This window comes from Puma concolor, chromosome A2 (genome assembly GCF_028749965.1).
Source record: "Puma concolor isolate L17-30 chromosome A2, mPumCon1.1.hap2, whole genome shotgun sequence".
NCBI classification, from domain to species: Eukaryota; Metazoa; Chordata; class Mammalia; order Carnivora; family Felidae; genus Puma; species Puma concolor.
The window spans coordinates 89,274,749-89,300,482 of NC_141668.1; the positions used below are offsets into that span (position 1 = coordinate 89,274,749).

The 25,734-nt window shown below is 39.9% G+C and overlaps 1 protein-coding gene across 2 annotated transcripts in view; it reads right to left on the reverse strand.

The window, feature by feature from the left end:
• Nucleotides 1-25,734, reverse strand: part of RELN (reelin) — a 535,402-nt gene that overhangs the window by 42,188 nt on the left and 467,480 nt on the right. For both annotated transcript variants that reach the window (XM_025929644.2, XM_086696880.1), the window contains exons 44-49: nt 23,487-23,745; nt 22,382-22,631; nt 18,204-18,372; nt 5,107-5,247; nt 3,556-3,733; nt 179-372 (exon numbers count right to left, since the gene is read on the reverse strand). In XM_025929644.2, the coding sequence (XP_025785429.1) occupies nt 179-372; nt 3,556-3,733; nt 5,107-5,247; nt 18,204-18,372; nt 22,382-22,631; nt 23,487-23,745 (1,191 nt within the window). The remainder of the gene's footprint in view (nt 1-178; nt 373-3,555; nt 3,734-5,106; nt 5,248-18,203; nt 18,373-22,381; nt 22,632-23,486; nt 23,746-25,734) is intronic.

The following is a 25,734-nucleotide window of genomic DNA, read 5'->3' on the forward strand; positions in this document are numbered from 1 at the left end:
GAGCTGACACCAAGAGTCAGGCACTTAACCGAATAAGCCACCAGGTGCCTCACAGAAGCATCTTTTACAAGTGAGTATGGTCCAGGTCCCCTGAAGCCCCTGCTGACTGACTGCTGGCAGGCCTTAACAAGCATCATTGCTCGATATACTAGTTATTAAAGATAAAATAGATACAAACCCAGGTTTACTGTATTGGTCATAGAAAATCTCCATTAGCAGGTTCCAGGTAATGCCTCCATTGACAGAATATTCCAGGAGAACACCTTGGTTACGGTTATTTGGTGTAATCAGGCATCCGTACATGAAGTAAAACTGGATAAACTCGGCATTAGTGAGGTTTAGATCCACGGTGACTAACAGTCGACTACAACCCTAAGGGTGAAAAGCAGAATCCAACAATGATAAAGAATCGTAACTGCAGCTTAAGGTTTTCTCTGGCTTGCATCAGTTTTATATTTCTTTTGTAATACAAGTTGCATGGCATAGTAATACTAATTTTTGTGTCATTTCTCCTGTTACCCTAGCTCCCAGCATGGCCTGTGGCACACAGTAGGTGCTCAGCAAATACTTGCTAAACTTTGAAATTTCAGGATCAGAACTTACTTACAAAGGATATTTTCTCATAAGCAATACGAGAGTTGAAATTAAAGTAGCTATTCTGTCTTTATTAAACCATTTCCAGGTATTCATAGGCATTTTTAGGTTTTTCAAAAGGTAGCAGCTATTAATAAATTAGCACTTAAAAATGTTTATTTATTTATTTTGAGAGAGAGAGAGAGAGAGAGAGAGAACATGAGCAGGGGAGGGGCAGAGAGAGAGAGAGAGAGAGAGAGCACAAGCAGGCTCTGCACTCAGTGCAGAACTGGACATGGGCTGGATCCCATGAACTGTGAGATCATGACCTGAGCCAAAATCAAGAGTTGGACACTTAACCAACTGAACCACCCAGGCCCTCCAATAAAATAACATTGTTCAGATGATTACTTTAATATGAAATTTAACAATAACTACATTGAAGAATTTCATATAATTTAATTATAATTAGAGATAATAGTTGTAATTATTTTTATTTAAACTTTTCTGGCTGATTTCAGTGTCATCTACATTAATTTATTCATGTAGATAGGTAGATGTCTCTTAGTTGAACACATGAGGAAAACTAGGCCTCTTGGAGTTGTATTTAAGCCAAGAAGAGTATTATCAACACTGCATTCTTAGTGTTGAGGATCACAGAGACTCTATATTGTTGCTCTTGGCTAAAACACTGATTATAAGGGCTCAGTCGGTTAAGCACCTGACGTTGGCTCAGGTCATGATCTCATCGTTCGTGGATTCAAGCTCCACGTTGGGCTCTGTGCTGACACCTCAGGGCCTGGAGCCTGTTTCGGATTCTGTGTCTCCCTTTCTCCCTGCCCCTCCTCTGCTAGTGCACACTCTTGCTCTCAAAAATAAACGTTAAAAAAACCACACTGAATATAAATGATACACTTCATTGGCACAAATGCAAATTCTAAGGTAGGAAATTGTAGGGAAATAAAGACCTGACAGTGAATTTGTAATTTTTAAAAATTAAATTGCTTGGGAATGCAAGCTGGTGCCGCCACTCTGGAAAACAGTATGGAGATTCCTCAAAAAACTAAAAATAGAACTACCCTACGACCCAGCAATTCACTACTAGGCATTTATCCAAGGGATACAGGTGTGCTGTTTCGAAGGGACACATGCACCCCCATGTTTATAGCAGCACTATCAACAATAGCCAAAGTATGGAAAGAGCCCAAATGTCCCTCAATGGATGAATGGATAAAGAAGATGTGGTATATATATATACAATGAAGTATTACTTGGCAATCAAAAAGAATGAAATCTTACCATTTGCAACTACGTGGATGGAACTGGAGGGTATTATGCTAAGTGAAATTAGCCAGAGAAAGACAAAAATCATGACTTCACTCATATGAGGACTTTAAGAGACAAAACAAATGAACATAAGGGAAGGGAAACAAAAATAATATAAAAACAGGGAGAGGGACAAAACAGAAGAGACTCATAAATATTGGAGAAGAAACTGAGGGTTAGTGGAGGGGTTGTGGGAGGGGGGATGGGCTAAATAGGTAAGGGGCACTAAGAAATCTACTCCTGAAATCATTGTTGCGCTATATGCTAACTAATTTGGTGTAAATTTAAAAAAATAAAAAAATAAATAAAAAAACTAAATTGCTTATGAAGCGTTTTTTAATCATCGTATTAAAGAAATTCTATTTTTATACAAGTTATCTCTGGCAGCAAGGTAGAATGACTATAAAATTTCTCAAAGAGATTTTCTAACATTGCTGTTGTCATTCACAATATAATCTGCTATAAACAAAAATGTCTAATCATTACTGACAATTATTCTTCCTTGGCTAATTTATAGAAAGAATTAATTTTTGCTAATACATTCAGGAAATGCTGAGGTTCATCTTCCTGAGTTTTGGCTCCTTAAATCCCAAATCTGTTGCAAGCTGAGGAGTTTTCAATTAGAGCATCACCCAGATGGAAGACCCTCACATTTTGTACAAGCATTCTCTCCCAGGATGAAAATTCATTGAATTTTTTTCCCTTTTAACTTTTAATTTTTATTTATTTTTTAATTTTATTTTTAATTTTTTAAAATTTATATTCAAATTAGGTAGCATATAGTGCAACAATGATTTCAGGAGTAGATTCCTTAATGCCCCCTACCCATTTAGCCCATCCCCCCTCCCACAACCCCTCCACTAACCCTCAGTTTCTTCTCCAATATTTATGAGTCTCTTCTGTTTTGTCCCTCTCCCTGTTTTTATATTATTTTTGTTTCCCTTCCCTTATGTTCATTTGTTTTGTCTCTTAAAGTCCTCATATGAGTGAAGTCATGATTTTTGTCTTTCTCTGGCTAATTTCACTTAGCATAATACCCTCTAGTTCCATCCACGTAGTTGCAAATGGTAAGATTTCATTCTTTTTGACTGCCGAGTAATACTCCATTGTATGTATATGTGTGTGTGTGTGTGTGTGTGTGTGTGTATGTCTTCTTTATCCATTCATCCATTGAGGGACATTGGGGCTCTTTCCATACTTTGGCTATTGTTGATAGTGCTGCTATAAACATGGGGGTGCATGTATCCCTTCAAAACAGCATACCTGTATCCTGTGGATAACTGCCTAGTAGTGCAATTGCTGGGTCGTAGGGTAGTTCTATGTTTAGTTTTTTGAGGAACCTCCATACTGTTTTCCAGAGTGGCTGCACCAGCTTGCATTCCCACATTGGAAGTCTTTTTCTAATGTGTACTTAAATATGCCTTGTGCTGACACTACCTGCATAATTAAATGGTCTCTGTTGATTTGTGATAGGAAAATGTTGGAAATAGTATTTTCTGATTTGTGCAAAGTTGCAAGTTCACATCAGGGTTGTTGTGCATTGAGAGGGTCTAATGCTGGATCGTGATTTGCCAATGAAACTTCAGAAAGACACTCAGTTCTTTTGGGGAAAACTCAGAGGATGCAGAAATGAATAACCGGTTGCCAAATGCTCACCCCACTGAAATGGAGAGCCATTCCCGAAGCCACGGCACCACACACGGTACTTAGTTTCCCTCCATTCACAGTCAACCAGTTCTGGGTGGAAGGAGCTCGATTGAAGTTGTCTTTGAGCTGGGTTGGAAGGGAGGTCTCGGGCTCATCACAGTACAGGCCACCCCATTGTTCGTCACAGCTGGGTGTGGAGAAAGACAAAGGAAAAGTCAACATGGAGCAAAACCACCACAGTTGTGTTCTCAAATTAGTGAGGCCAACTGCTATTCCTAGTCCAGGACGATGAAAGCTTACTTATCTTCACAGAACTGCCCAGAATTTACCCGCTCTCCTGAACAGTGCATTAGGTTAGAAATAATCTGTGAATTAACTGCCTCTAGGCATACCTAAAGTAATGACTTGGGTTTACAGGGAAAGAAGCAACTTCAAGGAATTTACTAAAGTCCTGTCTCTACATGACACAGCTCTAAAAAAGCTGATAAATAATTGTGGCTGCCAACCTGAACTGGTACCTCCTAACAACTTACGAAATTGGTCTTTGTAAAGAGGCTTTGGGCCAATTAGGAATCCAAGATGCCATGTTCCAAACGGCAGAGGGTACTTTGGGTAGCATCTGTCATCTCTGCCCAAAGGACTGACCTCCCTGTTCAATGGGGAAGGAATATGAATATAGGGCTGGAGGCTCTGGGGAATCATTAATTGATGGAAAGACCTCCCAGGCATGCGGGTTAATGGAGAAGGGGGTATAAATTCTCTACTCACATCTTCATGTCTACTACCCCATCAAGTAGCAAAATCTTTGAAAACCAAACATACGGTACATAAGACACACACACACACACACACACACACACACACACACACACACACTTTCTCTCTCTCTCTCTCTCTCTCACACACACACACACACACACACTTTCTCTCTCTCTCACACACACATACACACACACTCTCACACATACACACACACACACTCTCTCTCTCTCACACACACACACACACACACACACTCTCTCTCTCTCTCTCTCACACACATACACACACACTTTATTTAGATCCTTCCAAGGATGCTAAGTCTCTTTAAGTAAAATACTAGGCCTCTCCATCAAACAGGCATTTAAAAACCTTCTTATGCAAACAATGTGAGAATACGATCCAACCACAAGTCATGCACATCATTACATATGCTTAGACCTAAGTGAGAAAAATACTTATGGCGTATTATTTTCAGTCAGAATACACTGAGTTCCTGAACCTCTCCTGTCCTTTTCAGGTCTCAGGTGTGTCACAGGAACACAGAAGGAAATAAAACATAGTCAATTATAATTCATGTTTCTCTGGACAAGATAGCTGTTGTTCAGTTCCTAATCTCTAAGCAAGGATATAGATACAATGTCCACAGACTCCATAGTTAGCTCAGTATCAGATTTCAAGAAAAATGTGTAAACCAAGGCAGCTTCGGAGTGATTAAAAATCCAGTTTTGGCAAAATCTCCTGGCTGGAATGTGAATCAGGAACTTCCTATGCAAGGAAGGAAAAACAAAGCCTACTTACACACAGTTTCCTTGGATGCACCTTCCATGGCCACTGCACATATCTACACAGCCGTCCCCGATATAGACATTATCTATCGCCCATGTCTGCTGCTTGTCAAAAGGAGCTGGTTGATGCCAACGGAAACGAGTGGCTTGAGACCTTTGAAGAAAAAAAGAATTATAATGAAGGCTGTGGTGGAAAAGAAAATGTGTCCTGGTGTATTTGAGCAAGTGCATGGAAGGGTGTAACAAAAATACAGGTACACCCCTAACTTGTATTCTCAGAAAAAGCATTCATTATTGCAACAGTCTCTGCAAAACTCTGATTAACAACACCAGACCGCAATGAACTGTAATAGCTTGAAAGTATATTTTGGGCTGAGGATCTTTCTGCATCTTGTAAAAACAGACTAAAACAGAAACTAAAACTAATCCTAACCAGTAGCCTCAGGGGGGGACAGCAAGCCCTGAATTTTGTATGGAAACCATTGTGGAGTGATACCAGGGCTGTTGCTAAGTTATATTTGCTCCCTACCCCTCAATATTTGACTTGGAAAGCAGCATATGGGCTCGACTTCAACTCCTATGTGTGCCCTACAATCAGACACTTTTGTGCAGTGGGCCTACTGGTCTACTTCATACTGCATGTGTGAGGAATTCTCAACAACAAAAGTCTTAAGAAGACAGAGTGTAAATCAGGGAGAGCAACGAAACCCTAGATAACTGGATAGAGAAAAGAGAGAGGGTAGTGAGACCAGACTTATTTTATATTCATTCAAATGCAGCATAAATAAAATCAAAACAGAGATGCTCCCGATCCAGAAGCAGAAATACATTTGCTCATTTGCATGGTTTTGGGGAGTGTCTTGTTCCGAAGCACAAATAAACATATGTTTTCAGAGACACTAGATGGCGGTAAATCCAAACAGTGCCCTAGGCTCAAGAGACTGAACATTCAGAGACCGGGAGATGAAACACTTTGCCAAAGCAAGTTTTGTTTTATGGATTCATACACTTTTGTCATTAAGAGACCGTTACTCACATGACTGAGAGCTATTTGTTTTGAGCAGGACAAAAGACCAAATACCAGCAAGGACTGTGTATTTTCTAATTGAAAACACATACATTAAGTTGAGAAAACAGAGAAGACACGGACCAGCACTAAAATCTCCATTCTGAAAATGCATAGGGTTTGATATTTGATATTTGCTTACTGAGCATCTCCACACTAACTGCCCCTTAGTTTTTCCATTACATCTCTTGCTCCTCAGCTCCCAGCAGACTACCTAACATCCTCCTATCGCTTCCTATAACATTTAACTTTCCACCGCAAACTCCGCCTTGGTCCATGAGGTGCTGTCTGAGTGGGGGGGGGGGGGGGGGAGGGTGTGCATCCTCCAGCCCTGCATCCTGGCTACCCACTCTGGAGCGCTGTTCCTTCTCTCAGTTCCCAGAGCTCATGACACTTTGTCCCACCTTCTGCCTGCACGTTCTTCCTCTCTCTGCCTGGTTCCCCTTTATGTGTCCTTTAGGCCTTGGATGCTGCGTCAGGTCCTCACAGAGAAATTTTCTTTCGGATCCCTTTAAAAATCATGTTTATTCCAAGAACAGCAAGCTGTTCTTTTACTTTTATAGCATTTATTATCACAATTGTAGTCATATATTTATTTGCATATGTATTTCTTGAATGTCTGTCTCCTCCTCAAAAGTGTAAGTTACCAGGGAGCAGCATTATTCCTTTCTTTCAACATTATCCCCTCAGTGCCCAGTGCCTAGCACTTAGTAGGTGCAGAGAGTTGGTATCCAGGGGCTACTGTTTTGACAGGAAGCAGTGGGAAGATCCACCCCCCCCTGGGGTTGTGCAAGTCAGTGGCTGTGCCGTTTAGTTTAGTTAATGCTTCATGATGAAAATTACTAACAGATCACATGTGGCAGCATCTTACAAATAGTACAGGGGAATATCATATTTCCATAGCACATCATTACTTGGATTCTTTAAAAATATTTTTTTTAAGTTTATTTAGTTTTGAGAGGGGCAGAGAGAGAGAGCACAAGCAGGGGAGGGGCAGAGAGAAGGGGAGAGAGAGAATCCCAAGCAGGTTCTGCACCACCAGCACAGAGCCTGACATCAGGCTCAAACTCACAAACCGTGAGATTATGACCTGAGCTGAAATCAAGAGTCAGATGCTCAATTGACTGAGCCACCCAGGCACCCCATCCTTACTTGGATTCTAATAACGAGTCAACACTTAAATTCTTCTCCTTCTTTCACACTATAAACTTCTGAAGGGCAGGAAATAATCTCTATATTGTTTCGTATCTCTAGTGCTCATAGAGGGTAGGCAAGTAATGTTTGTTCTGCTAATGTTTTATAATGCTCCATCAAAGCCTTTATCACTTTTTATTAAGGGTGTTTATTTATGGGGGGGGGGGCGCCTGGATGGCTCAGTCAGTTAAGTGTTCGACTTCAGCTCAGGTCATGATGAGTTAAACTCCCACATCGGGCTCTGTGCTGACATCTCGGAGCCTGAAGCCTGCTTTGGATTCTGTGTCTCCCTCTCTCTCTGTCTCTCCCCTACCAGCCCTCTGCATCTCTCTCTCTCTCTCTCTCAAAAATAAACATTAAAAAGTTTTTAAAAAGAGGGCTTATTTATGTATAGTTTCCTCTGTTGGCTTGTTCTCCTTATTTATCTTTTTATGGTTGGTGACGCCTATAGATGGTGGGCTTCATAAATGTTTACTGAAAGAATAGTAAGTTGATAGCAATTGATATGGCCAGGAAGAATCAAATAAGAGACATCTTGTAGGGTGGGTAGGTAGGGACTGGGGATCAGCTGTGGAAGGGGCAGTGATCTGATGGCTGTCAAATGGGGAGAGGAACTCTGGGCAGCTGAGAGGTGGCATGAGCTGCCTAGCAGGTTTTGGCTGTCTGAACGTTGGTTGTGTTTAATCACAGTCTGGGCAGCCACTTAATGGAGAGACTGTACAGAAGATTTAGGAGGCAAAGGCATTGTTGGGGTTGATAGCTTTTATGGGGACTTCCAACCATGACATGTTTAGTTTGTACAACTCTGTGGCATTCCACAGAAAAGGAAACAGTGGGAGCCCATGTGTAGAATGTACTAAAACTGAAGTTGGCCACCACGAGTAAAGATATTGAGGGCACTAATCTTTACTCTGGTACTAGTAAATCCTATGTCCGTAGTGAATAATTTAACATAAATAATGAGGGGGTTAACTTGGAGGACTTAGTCTAAGGCCCTGTCTCCAGTGTGATGATTTTATATTCTTGGGAATAACTACACTAAGTAATTATGTATCCATAAAGCTAGTGTCAATACATTATCCAATATTATTTTACAGGAAAAGGAAACACTTTCACTAAGGGGATGAATTGGAATAGAAGTTAAACATGAAGGTCTGGAAGTTGAATTTCCAGGACTTCTTATTCCCAGCCCTGTCACAACTTCACTATGTAAAGGGGCCAAATCATTTATGTTTATGTGCTGACATTTCCCCATCTGTAAAACTAGGAAAATGCTACTTCCCACATCACAAGGGTGTTGTGAAAATTAATTAGCTCGTGTTTACCAAGACCTGTGAGTGTCTTGGTGAAATCCCTCGGCAGGTGTCATCATTTTCCTGAAGCTTCCTTATAATGACGGCCACTACCAGCTGCTGCTTCTTGGAGTTGGAGGAAAAATGGCCCCAGAGCATATTTCTCCTTTTCCATACCCTTGAAATGTCTCCCCTTGCTTCTTTTCTGAATTTATATCATTTTCTCTCCATCTACAGCACATAGTAAGTGCTCCATAAGTGTTGTTTAATAATTGAACATCCACTGCTATGAAGTTAAAAAATGTTACTGTCAATAGTATGGTTTCCATCATTTCTCTCCCCAGGAACCTTTCTTTCCCCACATTGTCTCCACACCTTTTAATAGTTTTCTATACACATTTAAGAGTCTTTGTATCTGCTCTTTTCCTTAAGATTACTCTACCGGTGACATTGTCATCATCATCATCATCATCAGGAGAAAAAGCCCTTTGATATGAACTATACAGAATTTTTAAAAAAACCTTTTCACTCCTGGTTGATGTTTCCTTTACTCTCAGAGATACATAAAATATTTAGGACAAGTAAATATAGCCAACCGTCTTATCCTACCAATCGGGAAGTCAAAGCCCAGTTGCACTAGGTCACATTGATGCACTCACAAAACCGAGAGAGGGCAAGAATCTTTTGGTTCACTATTACAATGTATTCTCAGTGAGGAAACCTTTCAAAACCATCTCAACCTATACAAGATAATCCTATGCCTACCATTACCCCTAAATATGAACAACCATTTCAAGCTATGGAAGGCTGTGTGTATTGTTGCTGTATGTACACACAAGTCTATTTATCTTAACTTCTGCAAGTTAATGACATAGCTGAAGCCCATGGCTTTCTGTGTTTAGCTAGAAGTTTTGCAATGCCCATTTCAAAATGTGTCCTATATTTCCCTTGGTAGCCAAGGCCCTGTCTTTATGGTGGAAAAAAAATTCCTCTGTTATCCTATTTTTCTGTGTTAGATAAAAGTAGAGAATATTCCAGGGGAGATATATGAATGGCTGATAAGTGTATGAAAAGATGTTCAACATCACTAGTCACTAGAGAAGTGAAAATCAAAACCAAAATGAAATACAACTTCATACCCCCGAGGACAGCTATGATAAAAAAAAAAAAGACAGCAATAACAAGTGTTGGCAGGGATGTGGAGAAATCTGAACCTTCATACACTGTTGGTGGGAATGTAAAATGATGTGGATGCTGTGGAAAACATGTCCGTTTCTCAAAATGTTGAACGTGGAGTCAGCATATGACCTAGCAATTCCACTTGTAGGTATATACCTGGGAGGAAGCATAGATCAGCTCAGCTGAACAGAGAGCACCCATGGGTCACAGCCCATGACCTACAGTTACGAGTTAGAGAAAAAGCAGGCTCTAGAAAGGAGGTCTGAACTTTGGTACCAGGAATGTGAATGAGTTATGTATGGTGAGGGGCTCTCAAGGGGTGGGCCATCTCCCAGGAGACATGAAGACCCTGCTCTGGGGGAGATCCTCATGAAGAAGACACTGAACTATGACTGAAAGAAGGAAGTTGAATTTTGGGAGTGGAAATGAGAGGCTGACTCTTAGAAACTGTTTTGTACAACTGACTCATTTCATAGGTGTAAGGACTGCATTTAGAACTGGATCTAGAACCACCATCTCCTGCTGGAGCTGAGGTGTTACTGAGAACCCTGGTTGTCTTGAATGGCAGGCAAAGGCCGGAAGACCACTGATTTGGCAGCTAGCTGGGGGCACTTAATTTAGGCATCCCAGATCTTTTAGTAGAAAATCCCTTCGGTGATAATAATTAACACTAGGAAATTGTAGGATGCTAAATGACTATAACATTTTGGGATTTTTGGGTAACATTAATGTGTCCATGAAGAATGTATACTGTCATTCAATGTTCTTTTCTTCTAATTTTCTTATAATACACTGGGGTCTGAATGAGAGGATAAGGTGTTTAGACCACAAGTTCTGACCCCAAACAAACGTGATAAAGGTAAGGTATCCTTATAAGGTGACCTAGATCCTTCATGATACTGCTCTGGAACTAGGGTGGAAAGCACATTACAGAGTTAGTAATAGAAGAATTTCAACAAGCCACCCCACATGGCCTTTATTTATTCCTTGACAGAGAACAAATGGAAAACTTTGGTACAATCCTGGTTCAGCCACAGTGTGTCTGTGGGGAAAATCATGTAACTTTTCTGTGTCTTAGTCCTCATCTTAAAAGGTAAACAGGGAGACCTCAAGGTTAAATACTTAAGAGAGGTGCCAGCCAATTATATTGATTTGTATCCTAATTTGAAAAAAAAAATGATAATATGTTTCATGAGACAAACAGGAACATTTGAATACTGAGTACTAAGTAAATATTGAATAAGAAGCTGTCATTAATTTTTAGGTGTGATAATGATATCATAGTTACACTTTTTAAAGTTCTCTTTTAGAGATACATACTAAAATATTTACAGTTGAAATGATATGTCTGGGAATTCCTTCAAAATTGGGGGGGGGGCAGGAGTGAGTGGTGCTATTGAAAAATAAGGTTGCTCGTAAGTCAATAATAGCTGAATGATAGTTGAAACTGGGTGATGACTCTATTGAAGTATAGTTTGCTATTTTCTTAAATTTTGTTATGTTTTAAATAGATAAACGTGAGCCAAAAATAATCTGTGGTCCCTTCAAATTCATAGTAAAATTTTGATTTGAGGATTACAAAGAAAAGAAAATGGTTATCCTATTTTTTGGCAAAATAAGGATTTATTATTTTCGCTGAGAATCATAATTAGTAATGATACTAACAACTACAGTGTTCTGAGTAGGCCTACTGACAGCATTAAAGACTTTGGACCATCCTTCAAATAAAAGGAATTTCCTATAATTTTTAAAACACCTTCTCAAAGGAGAATGACTTCTATTTAATTGTTAAAGCAATCTTAAGAATCCATAGATAGCAATATGGGTGAAGTACAGCCAAGTCTCAAATTCTCTAATAAAATTTTGGCAACAAGATTGACAACAGAGAAACCTTAGTTGGAATGCAGAATTTCTGTAAACAGTTTTATTCTCTGTTGTAGTGGAAATGGAAATAGATTTTATTGTCTTAATGTGCAAATATTAACATATTCAGTATGTGAAAATCAATAGTACCATAGTTTACATCCAACAAAATTATTTTTTTATATTTATTTATTTATTTTTGAGAGAGAGAGAGAGAGAGAGAGAGAGAGAGTGCACAAGCAGGGAAGGGGCAGACAGAGGGAGACAGAGAATCTGAAGCAGGCTTCAGGCTCTGAGCTGTCAGCACAGAGGCTGACACGGGGCTCGAACCCATGAACTGTGAGATCATGACCTGAGCTGAAGTCAGACGCTCAACCAACTTAGTCACCCAGGTGCCCCAGAAAAAATTATTTTATGTTCTGTTGTCCTGAAACACCAACAGAAATTTGGTAAAGCAACAGCAATGATGTTCAAAGTATCAAAATGATGCATGAGAAAATGGTGACGTAAGAGAAATCTAAGGTTTCCTTGACCTGAGTGAAAAATTTTAGCATGATGTTCAGTAAAACAAATGTCTGTAAAAAGTCTTTCAGAACTTACTAGAAAACTGAAAGTAACAATGGAGATAAATAATACCAAGGCAAGTTAAAAAAAAAAAAATCCCTCCTTTAAAAAAATGAACTTGTAATTCCCTTGAATATTTCTCCAAGACAAACCCCCAGAATACTATCTTTAGTTATTTGGTTTTCTTAGCAAAATATATTTTCTCTGAAGTTATAGTTGGGATTATCATTGAAAATATCCTCCCTCCCTAAATCTGTTTACCTGCAAACAGGTAGAGACTCCTCTAACCCCATTCCATTATCCCAATCCTTCCACAATCTTTTTGCCCTTTCTCGTGCTTATCACTTTTCCTGTAAACTTCCCACAAACATTAAGTAGTGTCCATGCTGTGGCTAAAACCATCTGGCTTCCAAAGAGTTGCAGTTAATCTTTAAAGACAGTGGTATTGCTAGGTCATTAGGGCTGGTAGGAGGGAATGGATCATCTTCAAACTGTGACTTAAAATAGCCAAGTCACACCTGAGCCTTCCAGTGGCAGCACCCACCCCCTGCTCTTTTCTCAGTGGATTTGAGTTACCTGCCCTTCTGTTGACCTACCCTCCTTCTCAGGTGACATTTCAAGAACCCATGCTACTTGAGCCACCTGTTATTTTTAGATCTGGGGTTAGTAAACAGGAGGAGGCAGATTCAAATTAGGGGCTATGAAATTGATTTTGGTATCTTCCTCTCCTTTTCAGCCTCTCTCAAGAACTCCTGCATTCTCTCTTCCTATTTCTTCAAGGGCTGTATCTCTTAGGCAAGCAATAAAAATGTAGAACTAATAAGGGTGCCTGGCTGGCTCAGTCGGCTAAGCGCCTACTTGGCTCAGGTCATGATCCACAGTCTGTGGGTTTGAGACCCGCATCAGGCTCTGTGCCGACAGCTCAGAGCCTGGAGCCTGCTTTGGATTCTGTGTCGCCCTCTCTCTCTGCCCCTCCCCTACTCACGCTCTGTGTGTCTCTCTCTCTCACGAATAAATAAACATTAAAAAAAATTTTTTTTTTAAATGTAGAACTAATATACTGGTTAAGCCCATGGGCTCTGGGGCCAGACAAGCTTTATTTATTTCCAGTATCTTACTGAAACTTTTCTTTTGAAGGTCACTGACTATCTCCTTATGGAAAAATCTAGCAAATTTATTGTGAAACTTTTTTTTCATTACTCTATAGCGTGTGTCACTGATGGCCACCTCTTCCTACTTGATATTCTATTCTTACTTGCTCTTGGATACCATGTTCTTCTGATTCTTCCTAAACTGCCCTGAGTATATCCTCATGGTTCCTTTAAGAACTATTTCCACTCAATCTGCTATTAAATTTAAGGATCCTTTCTTTTCCTTTTGAATGCTCTCCCAAGTTGAACTGCTCCAGTTTTACAGCTTTGCCTATCACCTCTATCCTCATGCCTCCAAAGTTTATTATCTTTCCCTGGGCTCTGAACTTCATATTTCTGTCAAATGGATGTTTCCATTTGTATTTCTAGTCACCACATTTAATTCAGCATCATTGGGTTGAATTTGCCACATTGTCCCTCCTGGGATCAACTTTTGCTTCCTCCCCACTTCTCACCACTCTCAAGGGCTTCAAACTTTACAGTCGTCTCTGGATGGGTGCAAGGGAGAAAAATCTAGTGAGTTTTATCAATTCTTTCTTTGAAATGTCCTGTAATATCCGTCCCATCCCCTGCTTGTTAGCTGTAGCCCAGACCCTTGTGACTTCATGGAAGTCATTATCACAATGCCTTTGCCACTTTCTCTTACTTGCCTCTCTGTTCTCCCAATTGTTTTTTTCTTGGAAGAATATTCTCAGCTCGAAATCCACCATAGTTCATTTTTCTGACAAGTCTAAACTCCTCTACCTTTCTTCAGTGCCTGTGATAGTTAAGCCAACTCCACTAACAACTTTCCAGAGCATCCAGATATGAGCCTGCTGCCTTCACCAGCAACTCCTGGGCTCTTGCCGGGCTCATGAGCCCTGTTCACATTGTTTCCCTAATTTAGAAATGTCCTTCTCCTTACCCACCTAATTCCTAGCCATCCTTTAGGCCACGACCCATCTCTTCCATGAAACCCTCTCTAACTCCCGCATTCAACATTGTCTCCGATTTATAGCCCATTCCTCATTGAAGCTCTCAATTATATACAGCGTGTTTTATTTTTAAGTTGTCTATTTTTCTCCAATGAGATGGTAACCCCCTCCAGGGAAGGAACTTAAGACAGTGTCTTACCATTACCATGGGTTTGCTCTTGTTAAGTGAGCTTAGGAAGACTTCTTAGTCTGACTGAAGGTAAAGTCTGATAATAAACTTGTGCTATGCTTAACAAGTATGATTATGTTGTTAACTCATAGATGTAAAAATGATTTACATTTTATAAATACTTACAATGTCCCAAACTCATCCATGCACATTGATTAGATTTCTTAAAAGTTTACTTATTTTGAGAGAGTGTGAGAGCAAGGAAGGGGCAGAGAGAGAGGGACAGAGAGCACCCCAAGCAGGCTCTGTGCTGTCAGTGCAGAGCCTGACATGAGGCTCGATTTCACAAACCGTGACCTGAGTCGAAATCAAGAATCAGAATGCGTAACCACTGAGCCACCCTGGCAGCCCCATTTATTAGATTTTTATACAGCAAAAAGTCTCATTTTTCACATGAAGACCCTGCAATTCTGGGACATGGAATGACTACCTTAAAAGCTCACAGGGCTGAAAAGCTGGAACTCTTCACTAAAACACAATGCTTTCCACTCATTTATTTCTCTGTAGTAAGATCTAACTTAAGCAGTGTATATGGGAGTAATAGAAACTATGATTCGATCTATAGCAGCTTATTTAGGTTTTAACATAGAAATGTCTGGAGCAGAGTGTAATGTCTCTTGTGTTTACTCTCAGGGCCCCCTTCCCAGTGAAATGTAGCAGCATCCATTCAGTTCAACTCAGAAACCACAGTCATCTTCAACATTGCCCCTCCCCTCACCTTCTCACGTCCATTTCATCATTAAACTTAATTTTATCACTTCTATTTCTCTTGAATTTCTCCACTTGTCTTCATGTCTCCTGCACCTTACTCCAAGCTTCCAGCACTTACTGCCTCTAGAAGAGTCTCCTTACAGCTACTCGTATCCTCCCCAATTTGTTTTCCAGTTAGAATATGCTTTTCTGATGCAAATCTGAGCATGTCCCCTGGGGAAACTTCAGCAGGCTTTTAAGCACCTATGTAACCATCCCCAGATCTTCAGTAAGACCTCCAATGCTCTTCATGGTCTCACTCCATCTCACTCCGCTCTCTCTTTAGATCTGATACATTCTTTCAGTGTCTCACATATGCCTGCTACTTCCTATCATAGGTTGTTTTCCTTGCCTGGAACACCTCCCCCTACTGTTCCCCTAGTCAATTCCTATCCATCCTTTATCTATTACTTCAATTATGCTTTCCTCCAGAAAGTGGTCCTGACTCTCCTGATAAAGGCAAATCTCCCTAGGACATATCATCTCTCAGCATAATGCAACTGTCCTCCATCAGTTACCACAGTTGAATTTTTTATTTACTTCTGTGATTACTGCTGGTTTCTGGTTAATAGTTCTTTTTCCCACTGGACTGAAAATTTGTTGAGGCAGGGGTAAGTTCATCCCCCTCACACAGACCTAGCATCCAATTAAACACTTCAAAAAATATTTGTTTCATGAATAAGTGAAGGAATAATTGCTACTAATAACTACCGGCCATTTTAGTTTGGGTAATGATTTTGTCAATTTGTGGATAACCAACCTCAGGTGACTCTTAACTACCACTGTGCCAACAATACTGGAACCCTAGCCTTGTGGTCCTATGATAAGCGAACAGGTGGACAAATCTACCACCGGCACATTGTCACTCCTCACCCCTACTGAGCAGATGGCTTTAAGTCATCAGCATCATGTTTGTTTATAGCGAAGAGCTACGAGCTGAAATTCTCCATTCTAGAGAGCAAAGTAAACATAGGTGTCGCAATACTTTGCAAATGTGGAGGCAGTAAGTTGAACTCAAGACAAGGAAGTACCACATTTAAAAAGTAGCTGGATATAAGAGCAGATAGAGTATAGCTATGCTAAGTTGTGTTTGAGACAAAGTGTTCTGAGTCTGGCACACTGTTCTCCTCATCTCTGGCATAGGGCAGAGCACAATAAGAAGTAGGTCTGGCTTGGGCTCCATCCATGTGCATTTCTTTCTGAATTATCTACAAGGCCTTATTACAAGGCAGGACCACCTTTAAGACCACTGTATAACAGGGGCTTTGAGGGCAGTACAATAAGCAGTGCATATTTTCAATACGGTAACAAGAGGAAAGGGATGCTCATCAGATTTCTCAACTTATCATTTGAAAGGGCCAAATTCTTATGGGTAGGTGCAAAAGACAATTAAAAGATCTATTAAAAGAGGAGGAATAATTACCTTTCTTGAGTAGAAAAGTCCAGGGTATAATCACTAGCTGGAGTAAATCTTAGAATGTCTTTTATTTGCAAAATGCTACCAAGTAGCTGGGTAATAATTCACAGAATTCATAAAGCCTTAAAAGACTGTTGCCTTAATGGAGTTTTTTTTTCTATTTTACTTATTAAGATCACTTAATAATTCATGCATGGCAATACCTTTAACGAGCAACAAAATCTCACGTATCTCATTTAAACTTGGCAACTCTACTGACAGTTAATATAGTCTCGTAGCTCTGAGCCAGCAATTGTAGAGGGGCCTTAGGCTGTTAGTAACTGAAACCATCTCATTTATGATAATCCCAAGAAAAGTTATGTCCTAGATGAATAGTTGAATTTTATGATCATTTGCTAGGAAGATTTATTCATTCTTCATTTGTGGGGAAGCGAGGGACCAATAATGAGCCCAAACTGTAACTCCCGTTCCACATAATTGCACTGGTTGCTTTGCTTCTGTCTTAACGGCAACAACTGATTACCATTTTTTTTGGGGGGGGGGAGGGAACAGAATTTCCCATCAAGATTTTAAAGCTTTCCTATGATTAGCACCTCCTTGGATTGTGAAAAGAGAGAAGGTCAGGGAACACCATCCAGTAGGCAAGGTGAATTCTCTGTATAACTCAAATAAAGCACTTTTCCAGGCAATTTTATTAAGCCACCACCATTTCTTATGGACTCAATGAATGACACATTCATAATTGTTTTTCATATAAAAGAATGCTCCAGGTGGTAATTCTCAAGATACTGTTTAAAATAAAATTTCAAAATCAGACAATAATTTTAATACACACTTATTTGCTCTATCTATTGATATGACACCACTCACTGCTATACCTACAGTAGTCTAACAACAGACTCCATTTAAACCTATTCTGTATGCAATGTGCCTGTTTTAAATTTAAGTGAATCAAGTCGGAGACTCTCACTGATCCATATACTGTTTTCTTGAATATGCCATTCTTTAAAAATGTTAGAAATAAAAGTCAGTATAGGCCCGGCTTTTGGGAAAAAAAAAACAACAAAAAACAGAACAATGTCACCACAAAAACTGGCTTCTATTTTGCTTATTTTTTTTTTATTCCTCCTTTTTTTAAAGTAAGCTCTACACCCAGCATGGGGTTTGAACACAAGACCCCAAGATCAAGAGTTGTATGCTTCACTGACTGAGCCAGCCAGGTGCCCCCTATTTTGCTTATTTTTAAAAGTAAACTCCGTGCTTTGTGTGGAGCTCAAACTCGCAACCCTGAGATCAAGAGTCACATGCTCTACTGACTGAACCAGCCAGGTGCCCTTATTTTGCTTCCTAAGATCACCTTGTTCATTCATGGCTGGCAATACCATCAATCAATAGCAAAATTGCATGTATCTCATTTAAACTTGTTGTCCTAAAAGCTGATATGCCAAATTATATCAGATTTGGGTTCACTACATGCAGAAGCATCCATACCTGGTATAGGGAGGGAGAGGCAGAGTGATTCTGGTCCATTTGTTGAAAGTGTCTGATACCAGGATCCGCTGCAGGTGATAGCGACTGCATTCAACATTGGTAGGTAGACAATCCCTTACCAATGGGTGCCATGATAATCCAAGGTCTACTGAGTATTCCAATTCAATAGCTGAAACAGGAAACACCATTCTGAATAGAAATACATGTATGTAGACCCAGGAACGGTAAATATTTATATCCTCTTATGTTTTAATTTCACTCAGATGTCAATTTGATTTTTCCTCCGTATTTATGTTTCCTATTTTGAAATGTTTCCCGGTTTGATTTTTCCTTCCATGCAATATTAGTTATTATTTTTCACTTTCCAGATTAAAATAAATTTTCTTTTAAGGGGGTATGATCAAGTGAAACATAAATTTTCCTAAATCACTCCTTATAGTGAGAAACTTTCAGAACAAGCATAACAAAACCATTGTTTATATGTAGTTAAAGCAACAGTAATGATAGTTATATATATATTTATTGCTTAATCTAATAGTTACAATATATTATAAAATTATACAAACTATATATAATTTGAGGTACTGTAACTCTATGGTATCTATTTAATAGTTAACATACAAATACAAACGTAGTAACCATATATTTTAATGATTACTTTTTAAAAAGTTTTAAAAAACTGAGCAACTTTCCCTAAATTTGACCATTCAATAGGGATCCTGACCAATAATGCCAGTTTTGCTCCTGATACAGGTGAAACTTCTTACAAGTTGCAAAATCTCTTTTGCTCTTATCCTGCTCTGCTGTGTTGTGGAATATACTGGGAAATAAGAGAAGTATCAGGAGGGACCTGAAGGACATGTAATTTGTGCCAAAGAAGGCAGTCAGGCTGTGGGTCTATGAAAAGACACTTTTCTTTTTCTTCTTCTGAAAAATTCAACTTATGTTCTATGTTTTGTATTTCTCTTTAAGTGTTTAGAAACTGCTTCAGGCCCAACCTCCCTATTGAAATTGCTTCCTCTAAGGCCGTGATTCTCAATCTTGGCTGCACACTGAAATCACCTGGGTACCGTTAGAAACCACTAATGCCCCACCCCCTGGGTCCCACCCCCAGGGATTGTGATTTCACTCTTCTGGGGCACAGCCAAGGTATCAGGAGATTTAAAGCTCCCCAGGTGATTGTCATGCACAGCCAGTGTGGGACCACTCACTTCAGGGAGGTTCCTAGCAACCTTTTCTAGTTAAATGCAGTGGTTCATCTCAGTCTTCATTGTTCTTGTTCTTCCTACAGCGTTGAATGTTATTGATTATTCCCCAATTCTTGAAACTTTCTTTTCTTTTGGAGGACATTATTCTGAATCCCCTCTCTTACTTTCCTGTGACTCCCATGCTAACTAGCCCAGCTGTGGGCATTCTTCCAGACTCCATTTCTGGTCTTCTGTTTTATGTGTATACTCCTTGGGCTTCAACTATGACCTGTGTGCCCAGATTTGCCAATTTTATGTCTCCAAGCAATTTCATTAATTCAATAAATGTTTGCTCAGCCTGGCATTGCACCGGATGCTGGCCTATTGTGGGTGCACAGTATAGAAAAAGTTCCTGCTTTCCATATTGTAAGTCCTCTTCACTCAGGGGATCTCCACTAAAAATGACTTCTAGGACTTGTTGTGATGAGCACTGGGTGTTATATGTGATGAATCCTTAAATTCTACTACCAATATTACACTATATGTTAACTAACTAGAATGTAAATAACTTGAAACAGACAAAAAAATAAATAAATAAAACGACTTCTACCCCAACTAAAGAAAAACTCACCATTTTCCCTAATAAATAAACATCTTTTCTTCACTACTAAATTCTTTTCTTTTAAATGTTTATTTATTTATTTTGAGAGAGAGAGAGAGAGATTACACAAGCAGGGGAGGGGCAGATAGAAAGAGAGTGAGAGAGAGAGAGAGAGAGAGAGAGAGAGAGAGAGAGAGAGAGAGAGAATCCCAAGCTAACAGTGCACTAACAGTGCAGAGCCTGATGCAGGGCTTGATCCCATGAACTCTGAGATCATGACCTGAGACAAAATTAAGAGTCTGACACTTAACTGACGAAGCTATTCAGGTGCCCCTCTTAACTACTAAATTCTATCAATGGCAATGCTTTTGCACTTGTTTTCTGGGTTCAAAATTTATAAATTATTTTAGAAATTTTACTCTTCTCTCTTCTTTACCCTCTGTGTTCAAACTGTCAGCTGGTTGTGAGATTTTCTGCTTCTTTCCTTTTTGTTTGCATTGTCTCACATCAATATTATCCATCCTATTTCTCTTCATGCCACCTCCTCTGGAGATTACCACTGAGGCTTCCTTATTGGGATTCTTGCCTACCCACCTTCATCAGCTTTTGGGCTCATCTCCCAGAAACACACCATGATGCTTCTCTGCACTTGAGTCCTTTTATTCATGTCCTTGTCAGGTACAAATTCTTTTTTTTAAACTTTTTAAAACATTTTTCAAATCTTTTTTTAATGTTTATTTTTGAGAGAGAGCATGAGTGGGGAGGGGCAGAGAGAGAGAGAGAGGGAGACACAGAATCGGAAGCAGGCTCCAGGCTCTGAGCTGTCAGCACAGAGCCCGACGCGGGGCTTGAACCCACGAACGGTGAGATCATGACCTGAGCCAAAGTCAGATGCCCAACCAACTGAGCCACCCAGGTGCCCCTATAAATTCTTGTATGTGCCTTGTAAGGCTCTTCTTAGTTGGCAACTCTGCTTATCCATCTCTGCTTTCCTCTTTGATTTTGTCATTCAGTTCAACCTTTCTCAAGAGGCTGTGCCAGCCTATAGTAGAAAGTACACAGGAGGGTAGAGTGTCAGTCCTGGTGCTAGTGCAGGCCTATTGTGTCATAGCTTACCTCCTTGGGTTCCCATCCATTTCTTATGCTACTGAGGGAGTAGGCATCTAGAACCTTACCACCCTTTTCCATTTTCAAAATCAGCACTTTCTTCTCCTCCACTAGATGCAAATATTGCCTGTTCAGGCAGGTCTGCTCATGGCTTTTGGCATGGACTAGGAGGACCCCCACCTCTGTCTCTTTGCTTATGCTGCCAGCCTAGCTTGGGGTGTCCTTTCTTCTCTATTCACTCTTCAAATCCACTGCAACCATCAATGCCTACTTGAGACAGCTTCTTTGTGAAATCTTCCCAAACTCCTTGGATTGGCCATCCATTGGTCATCTCACTCTCCTTTGAGCTCTCATCACATTTGGCATCAGCACCAATCCACAGATCACTTGACTTTGTCATTTATTGCACTCTAACTTTTGGAAGTATCCCCTCAACTAGACCTATTGAAGACAGATGGGTACCTTATACTTTTCCAAGTTCCACCCCTGCTGACTAGGTTAGTGCTGACTAATCGATCCTGAGGTAGAAGCTGCACTTCTGGGAGTCCCCTTAAGATATGTCCACTAAGTTCAAACTAGCAGAAATATGAAAAATCTGGATTATGTAAGACCTTGGAAGTAACTAAATTTGTCAGATGTTGGCCCCCCAGAATCTAAAACAGAACAAGGTCCTTGTGAACATTCTAGTTTGTATCTCTTGGAGGAAGAATGATAAGGGGTGGTAAAAGGCTGGAAGACTACCAGAATCCCAACAGGTTTGCATTCCAGTGAAGGCTCCAAGTATGCAATGATGTCAGTTTTTATATCTCCTAGGATAGGTGTGTGCGTGCGTGTGTGTGTGTGTGTGTGTGCAAGTCATGTGTGAGTAGGAGTGTGTGTGTGTGTACAACCTTGAGGATGCAAACTGGTCACAATGAGGGTGGCCTAGAATATGCTATGACCTAGAATGGCGAAAATCATAAGGCAAACTGGGAACAACAAAATGTCATGATTCCTGGGGAGTTGGAAAGAAGACAGTAACCAGACTAATCTAAAGCCCTATGAATTAAAACTTATGCAAATGCAAATTTATGTGTAAATCCTATGGCTTATTCTGGCATTCTCTATGTGATGAGAGTTCTAATTCTGCAAATCTGATCGTACAAGAAAATTCTGGATTTTCCAACAAGAGATAAATTAGGGGTTATTATATCTATCTATCTATCTATCTATCTATCTATCTATCTATCTATCTCTACCTGGAAATGGGGTAATGTTCCTCTACCCGGAAATGGAATTTTTACCGTAACAGGAGTCTGTGACTGAGCAGGAGGCAGCAAAATCTATCTGCAGGAATGAATCCTCATTCACAGCAATGTCTGTGGTGACCACATAGCGGGTGCTGGCCTTTTCAATGAAGACTAGGGCATCTCCAGTAGAGCCACACACAGGCATCTTGGTGCCTCCTGGGTGAAGCAGCCATTTCCTACTATCCAGGGTTGTGAAATCATCCTCCAAGACTGTATTACCAGAAATATTTCCTCCAATAAGAATCTGAAATGTATTTTCAAGAAAACAAATTTTTAATATGGTTTCAAGAGACGAGAAGAGTTCAGTCTTTTTGTTTGTTTTTGTCAGATTGCTCAAAACTGGCATCATACAGCAAGCATACTGTTTGGGGCCTTTCAGAATGCTTTTGTTTATGTGGTCTGCTTGCCCATCTGGCAAGAAGCTACAGAAAACAAATTGAAGTATTGACAAAACCATTCACAGCCTTCATGGGCCAAATTGTGCCTTTGGAAACTACATGCACCCAAGCTGGGAAAGCAAAAGTTGGCTTACATGTGATTATTTTCCATGTGAAATTTCTATTTAAGGACAGTTGTATCCTAAAGCATTTCAGTTCCAATTTTTTGCATGGATTCTATCATTTGTTAACAGGTTCTTTGAGATCTATTTGATATGCATTTTATTATGTATGAAGATCGTTTAGAGGTGTCCATGAGGCCGTTAGGAATATTTACTTATTTCTTCTTCAAAGGCTAGGAACGAGGATTTGTAAACTACTGCATGTGGTACCAGTGCTAATTTGCACATTTTCCTTTTCAGAGAATTATAACCTCACATCACACTTGATAAAGTCCCTCTATCCATATGGCAGAATTCTCTATGAGCAGGACCTGGGCCTTCTGTTGTGTTGCTGGTTTTTATAGGCTCAGGCAATTGAAGCAAAAGAGAAGGAAAGGAAGCTAACTGCCATATCTAATCTAGCTGTATGCCCTTGGGCAAGTCATTCAATTGTTGGTCCTGGGCTTCCTCTACTGAGCGAGGGGGCCGGACTGGATGCTTTGTAGGCCACATGCAGCTCAAGTGCCAAACATTACAATAGTTAATCCTGAGTGGACTGACCTGGTCGATAACCCAGGGACTGTAGAAGTGCCCATTTTCAGATGGTTGCCACCAGCGGAGGCGAGTAGAAGTGGAACGGGCCTTCAAGGGTATCTCCAGGGCAATGTACCTGCCCACATTGCTGGAGTTGCTGAAAAGGAACTCTTGAAGGAGGCTCCATGAGAGGCCGCCATTGAGTGAATACTGTAGAAGCACGGGTTGGCTCCTGGGGTCAGGAACACCTTTACCACATCCCAGCCTCATGAAGAACTGCACGAATCTGACATGAGTAAAGTTTACTGTAGATTTTTTCACTTCAGTGAGAAATGCACACTATTAACATAAGACAAGCACACAGGGTAATACGGGGAAAGTGCACGGTTTTAAAGAATATGATGATTTAACAAGTGTCTAAAGCAATCATTTCAAATCCCAATTTTCCTTGTTAATGTAAGAGAGTTAATGAAATGAAAAAAAGGCAATTCTGTACTCAAGTTTATATTTTGTACCCTTCCACAGAGGAGAGTCTGAGGGAACTGAGCATTCCCCAATCCTGTTGCTACTCTATAAGAAGATGGGAGGGGTCCAAAGCCTCTTCAAGTTTGGGAGTGTGTATTGCTATCTATTTAAGACAAATTTGTCCTTAGTATCTGAAGCTGGAAGAATGCTATGAATGTAGTTTATGCCGTTAATTGGTGAAATCATCCATTTTCAGGTCTTACCAGTTTTTCAGATCTCATGTTATTGGTTTTGGGGAGACACATTTAAATTCAGCAGTTGTAGTACCTCTTTGTGAAAGACCAGGCATCTTTTGGAAGAGGTGTGTCGAGCCTGGGCCTCTTTTCTGTCTTTTGTGCCAGGGGCAGGAAAGTGAGTGTGGGGTGGTGGTAATAGTGGGCTGTGCCAGCCTCTGACTATTGCTGGGTCTGGGATGGATGAGACTGGCCGTCGAGAATCATGGCGGCCAGCCAGTGGCAGCCTTTCCAACTGGCAGGGAGGTGGACAGAGTGGCAGCAACCAGCTGGGGTGCCAAGGAAAACTAGCTCACATGTTATCTTTGGCAGGCAAGCGGCTGGTGCCTGGTCTGGCCACTATGCTAGCTGGTAATGCAGAATAAATTTCATGTGTAACCCAACACATACACCCAATTATGTATGCATGTCAAACACAGGCAGCATATTGGGGCTCATAATGAAAGTTATCAGTTCCATATATAAAACCATGCATTCTTCATGGGTTCCTCCCCTCCCCCATCTCCATTAACTGGGCACTCATTTATCTCATAACCCCAAGAAAATTGGGATTTTACATGGAGCATTTTGAGGTCAATATATGCAAATCCCACACAGCATGCTACTGAGATGAGATAAATAATGGAGCTTTTTAACACTGGATTAATGAAAAAAAATACATAGTGCCTAGTGACGTTTAGAACTATAAAAACAATAACCATTTACAGAAAAAAGCCTTTTAGCCTATTGTCTATTGTATTGGGAAATGTTTATATTAATTTAGTTATGGACAAATCTATGTCAGAATTATTTTGGAAAGATCTAATAATTTCTAAATTAGAGAACTTGGCTGCTAATGATAAATCTGAAATAAAAAGCATCAAATTAAACCACATGCATTAAAATAGGATGAAGATAAATAAAATCTTGCTTTCTATAATAGTAAGATTATCTCACAGAATTGTATTTTTATGAGGCATGCTCAAATTTATAATTCAATAAAATAAAAGATTTAGGTGAAAGAGAAGGATAAATATGTTGAGATACATTTTAAGATTCTCTGAAATGTTCTGAAAAACAAAAACACGACTTCTTTGTTCACTTGCAAAAAATAGGTCAGGGTTCCATTTTACACATGTTAAGTTGTCTTCTTTATTTTCCTGGCTAAGTTTTTGGCTCATCAAGTGATCAAGGGATATACATCTTGACAGGACATAATCCTCTGAGCCAGTTTAAAATGTTTGTTTCTCAGTGGCTGTGCTCAAGTCAGAAAATGAGTACCTAGAAAGCAGGAGCAAATCATTGCAAAGAAAGGCTTACAAAGAATAAGGCTACACTTCAAATATTTTTTACTTAAACTGCTAATGGATATAAAATCAATTGTGAATAATTGGAGGATGCATGGTATTTCAGTTAAGCTTTTACTAAGCATGGTGTAGATAATTTTCCACGTAGTCCAAGTGCTCATGAAAAGTATTCTCTAGAAGGTGGATAAAAAAGATGCAACATTATTTTCTGGAAGTGAAAGGAAGTTAAAC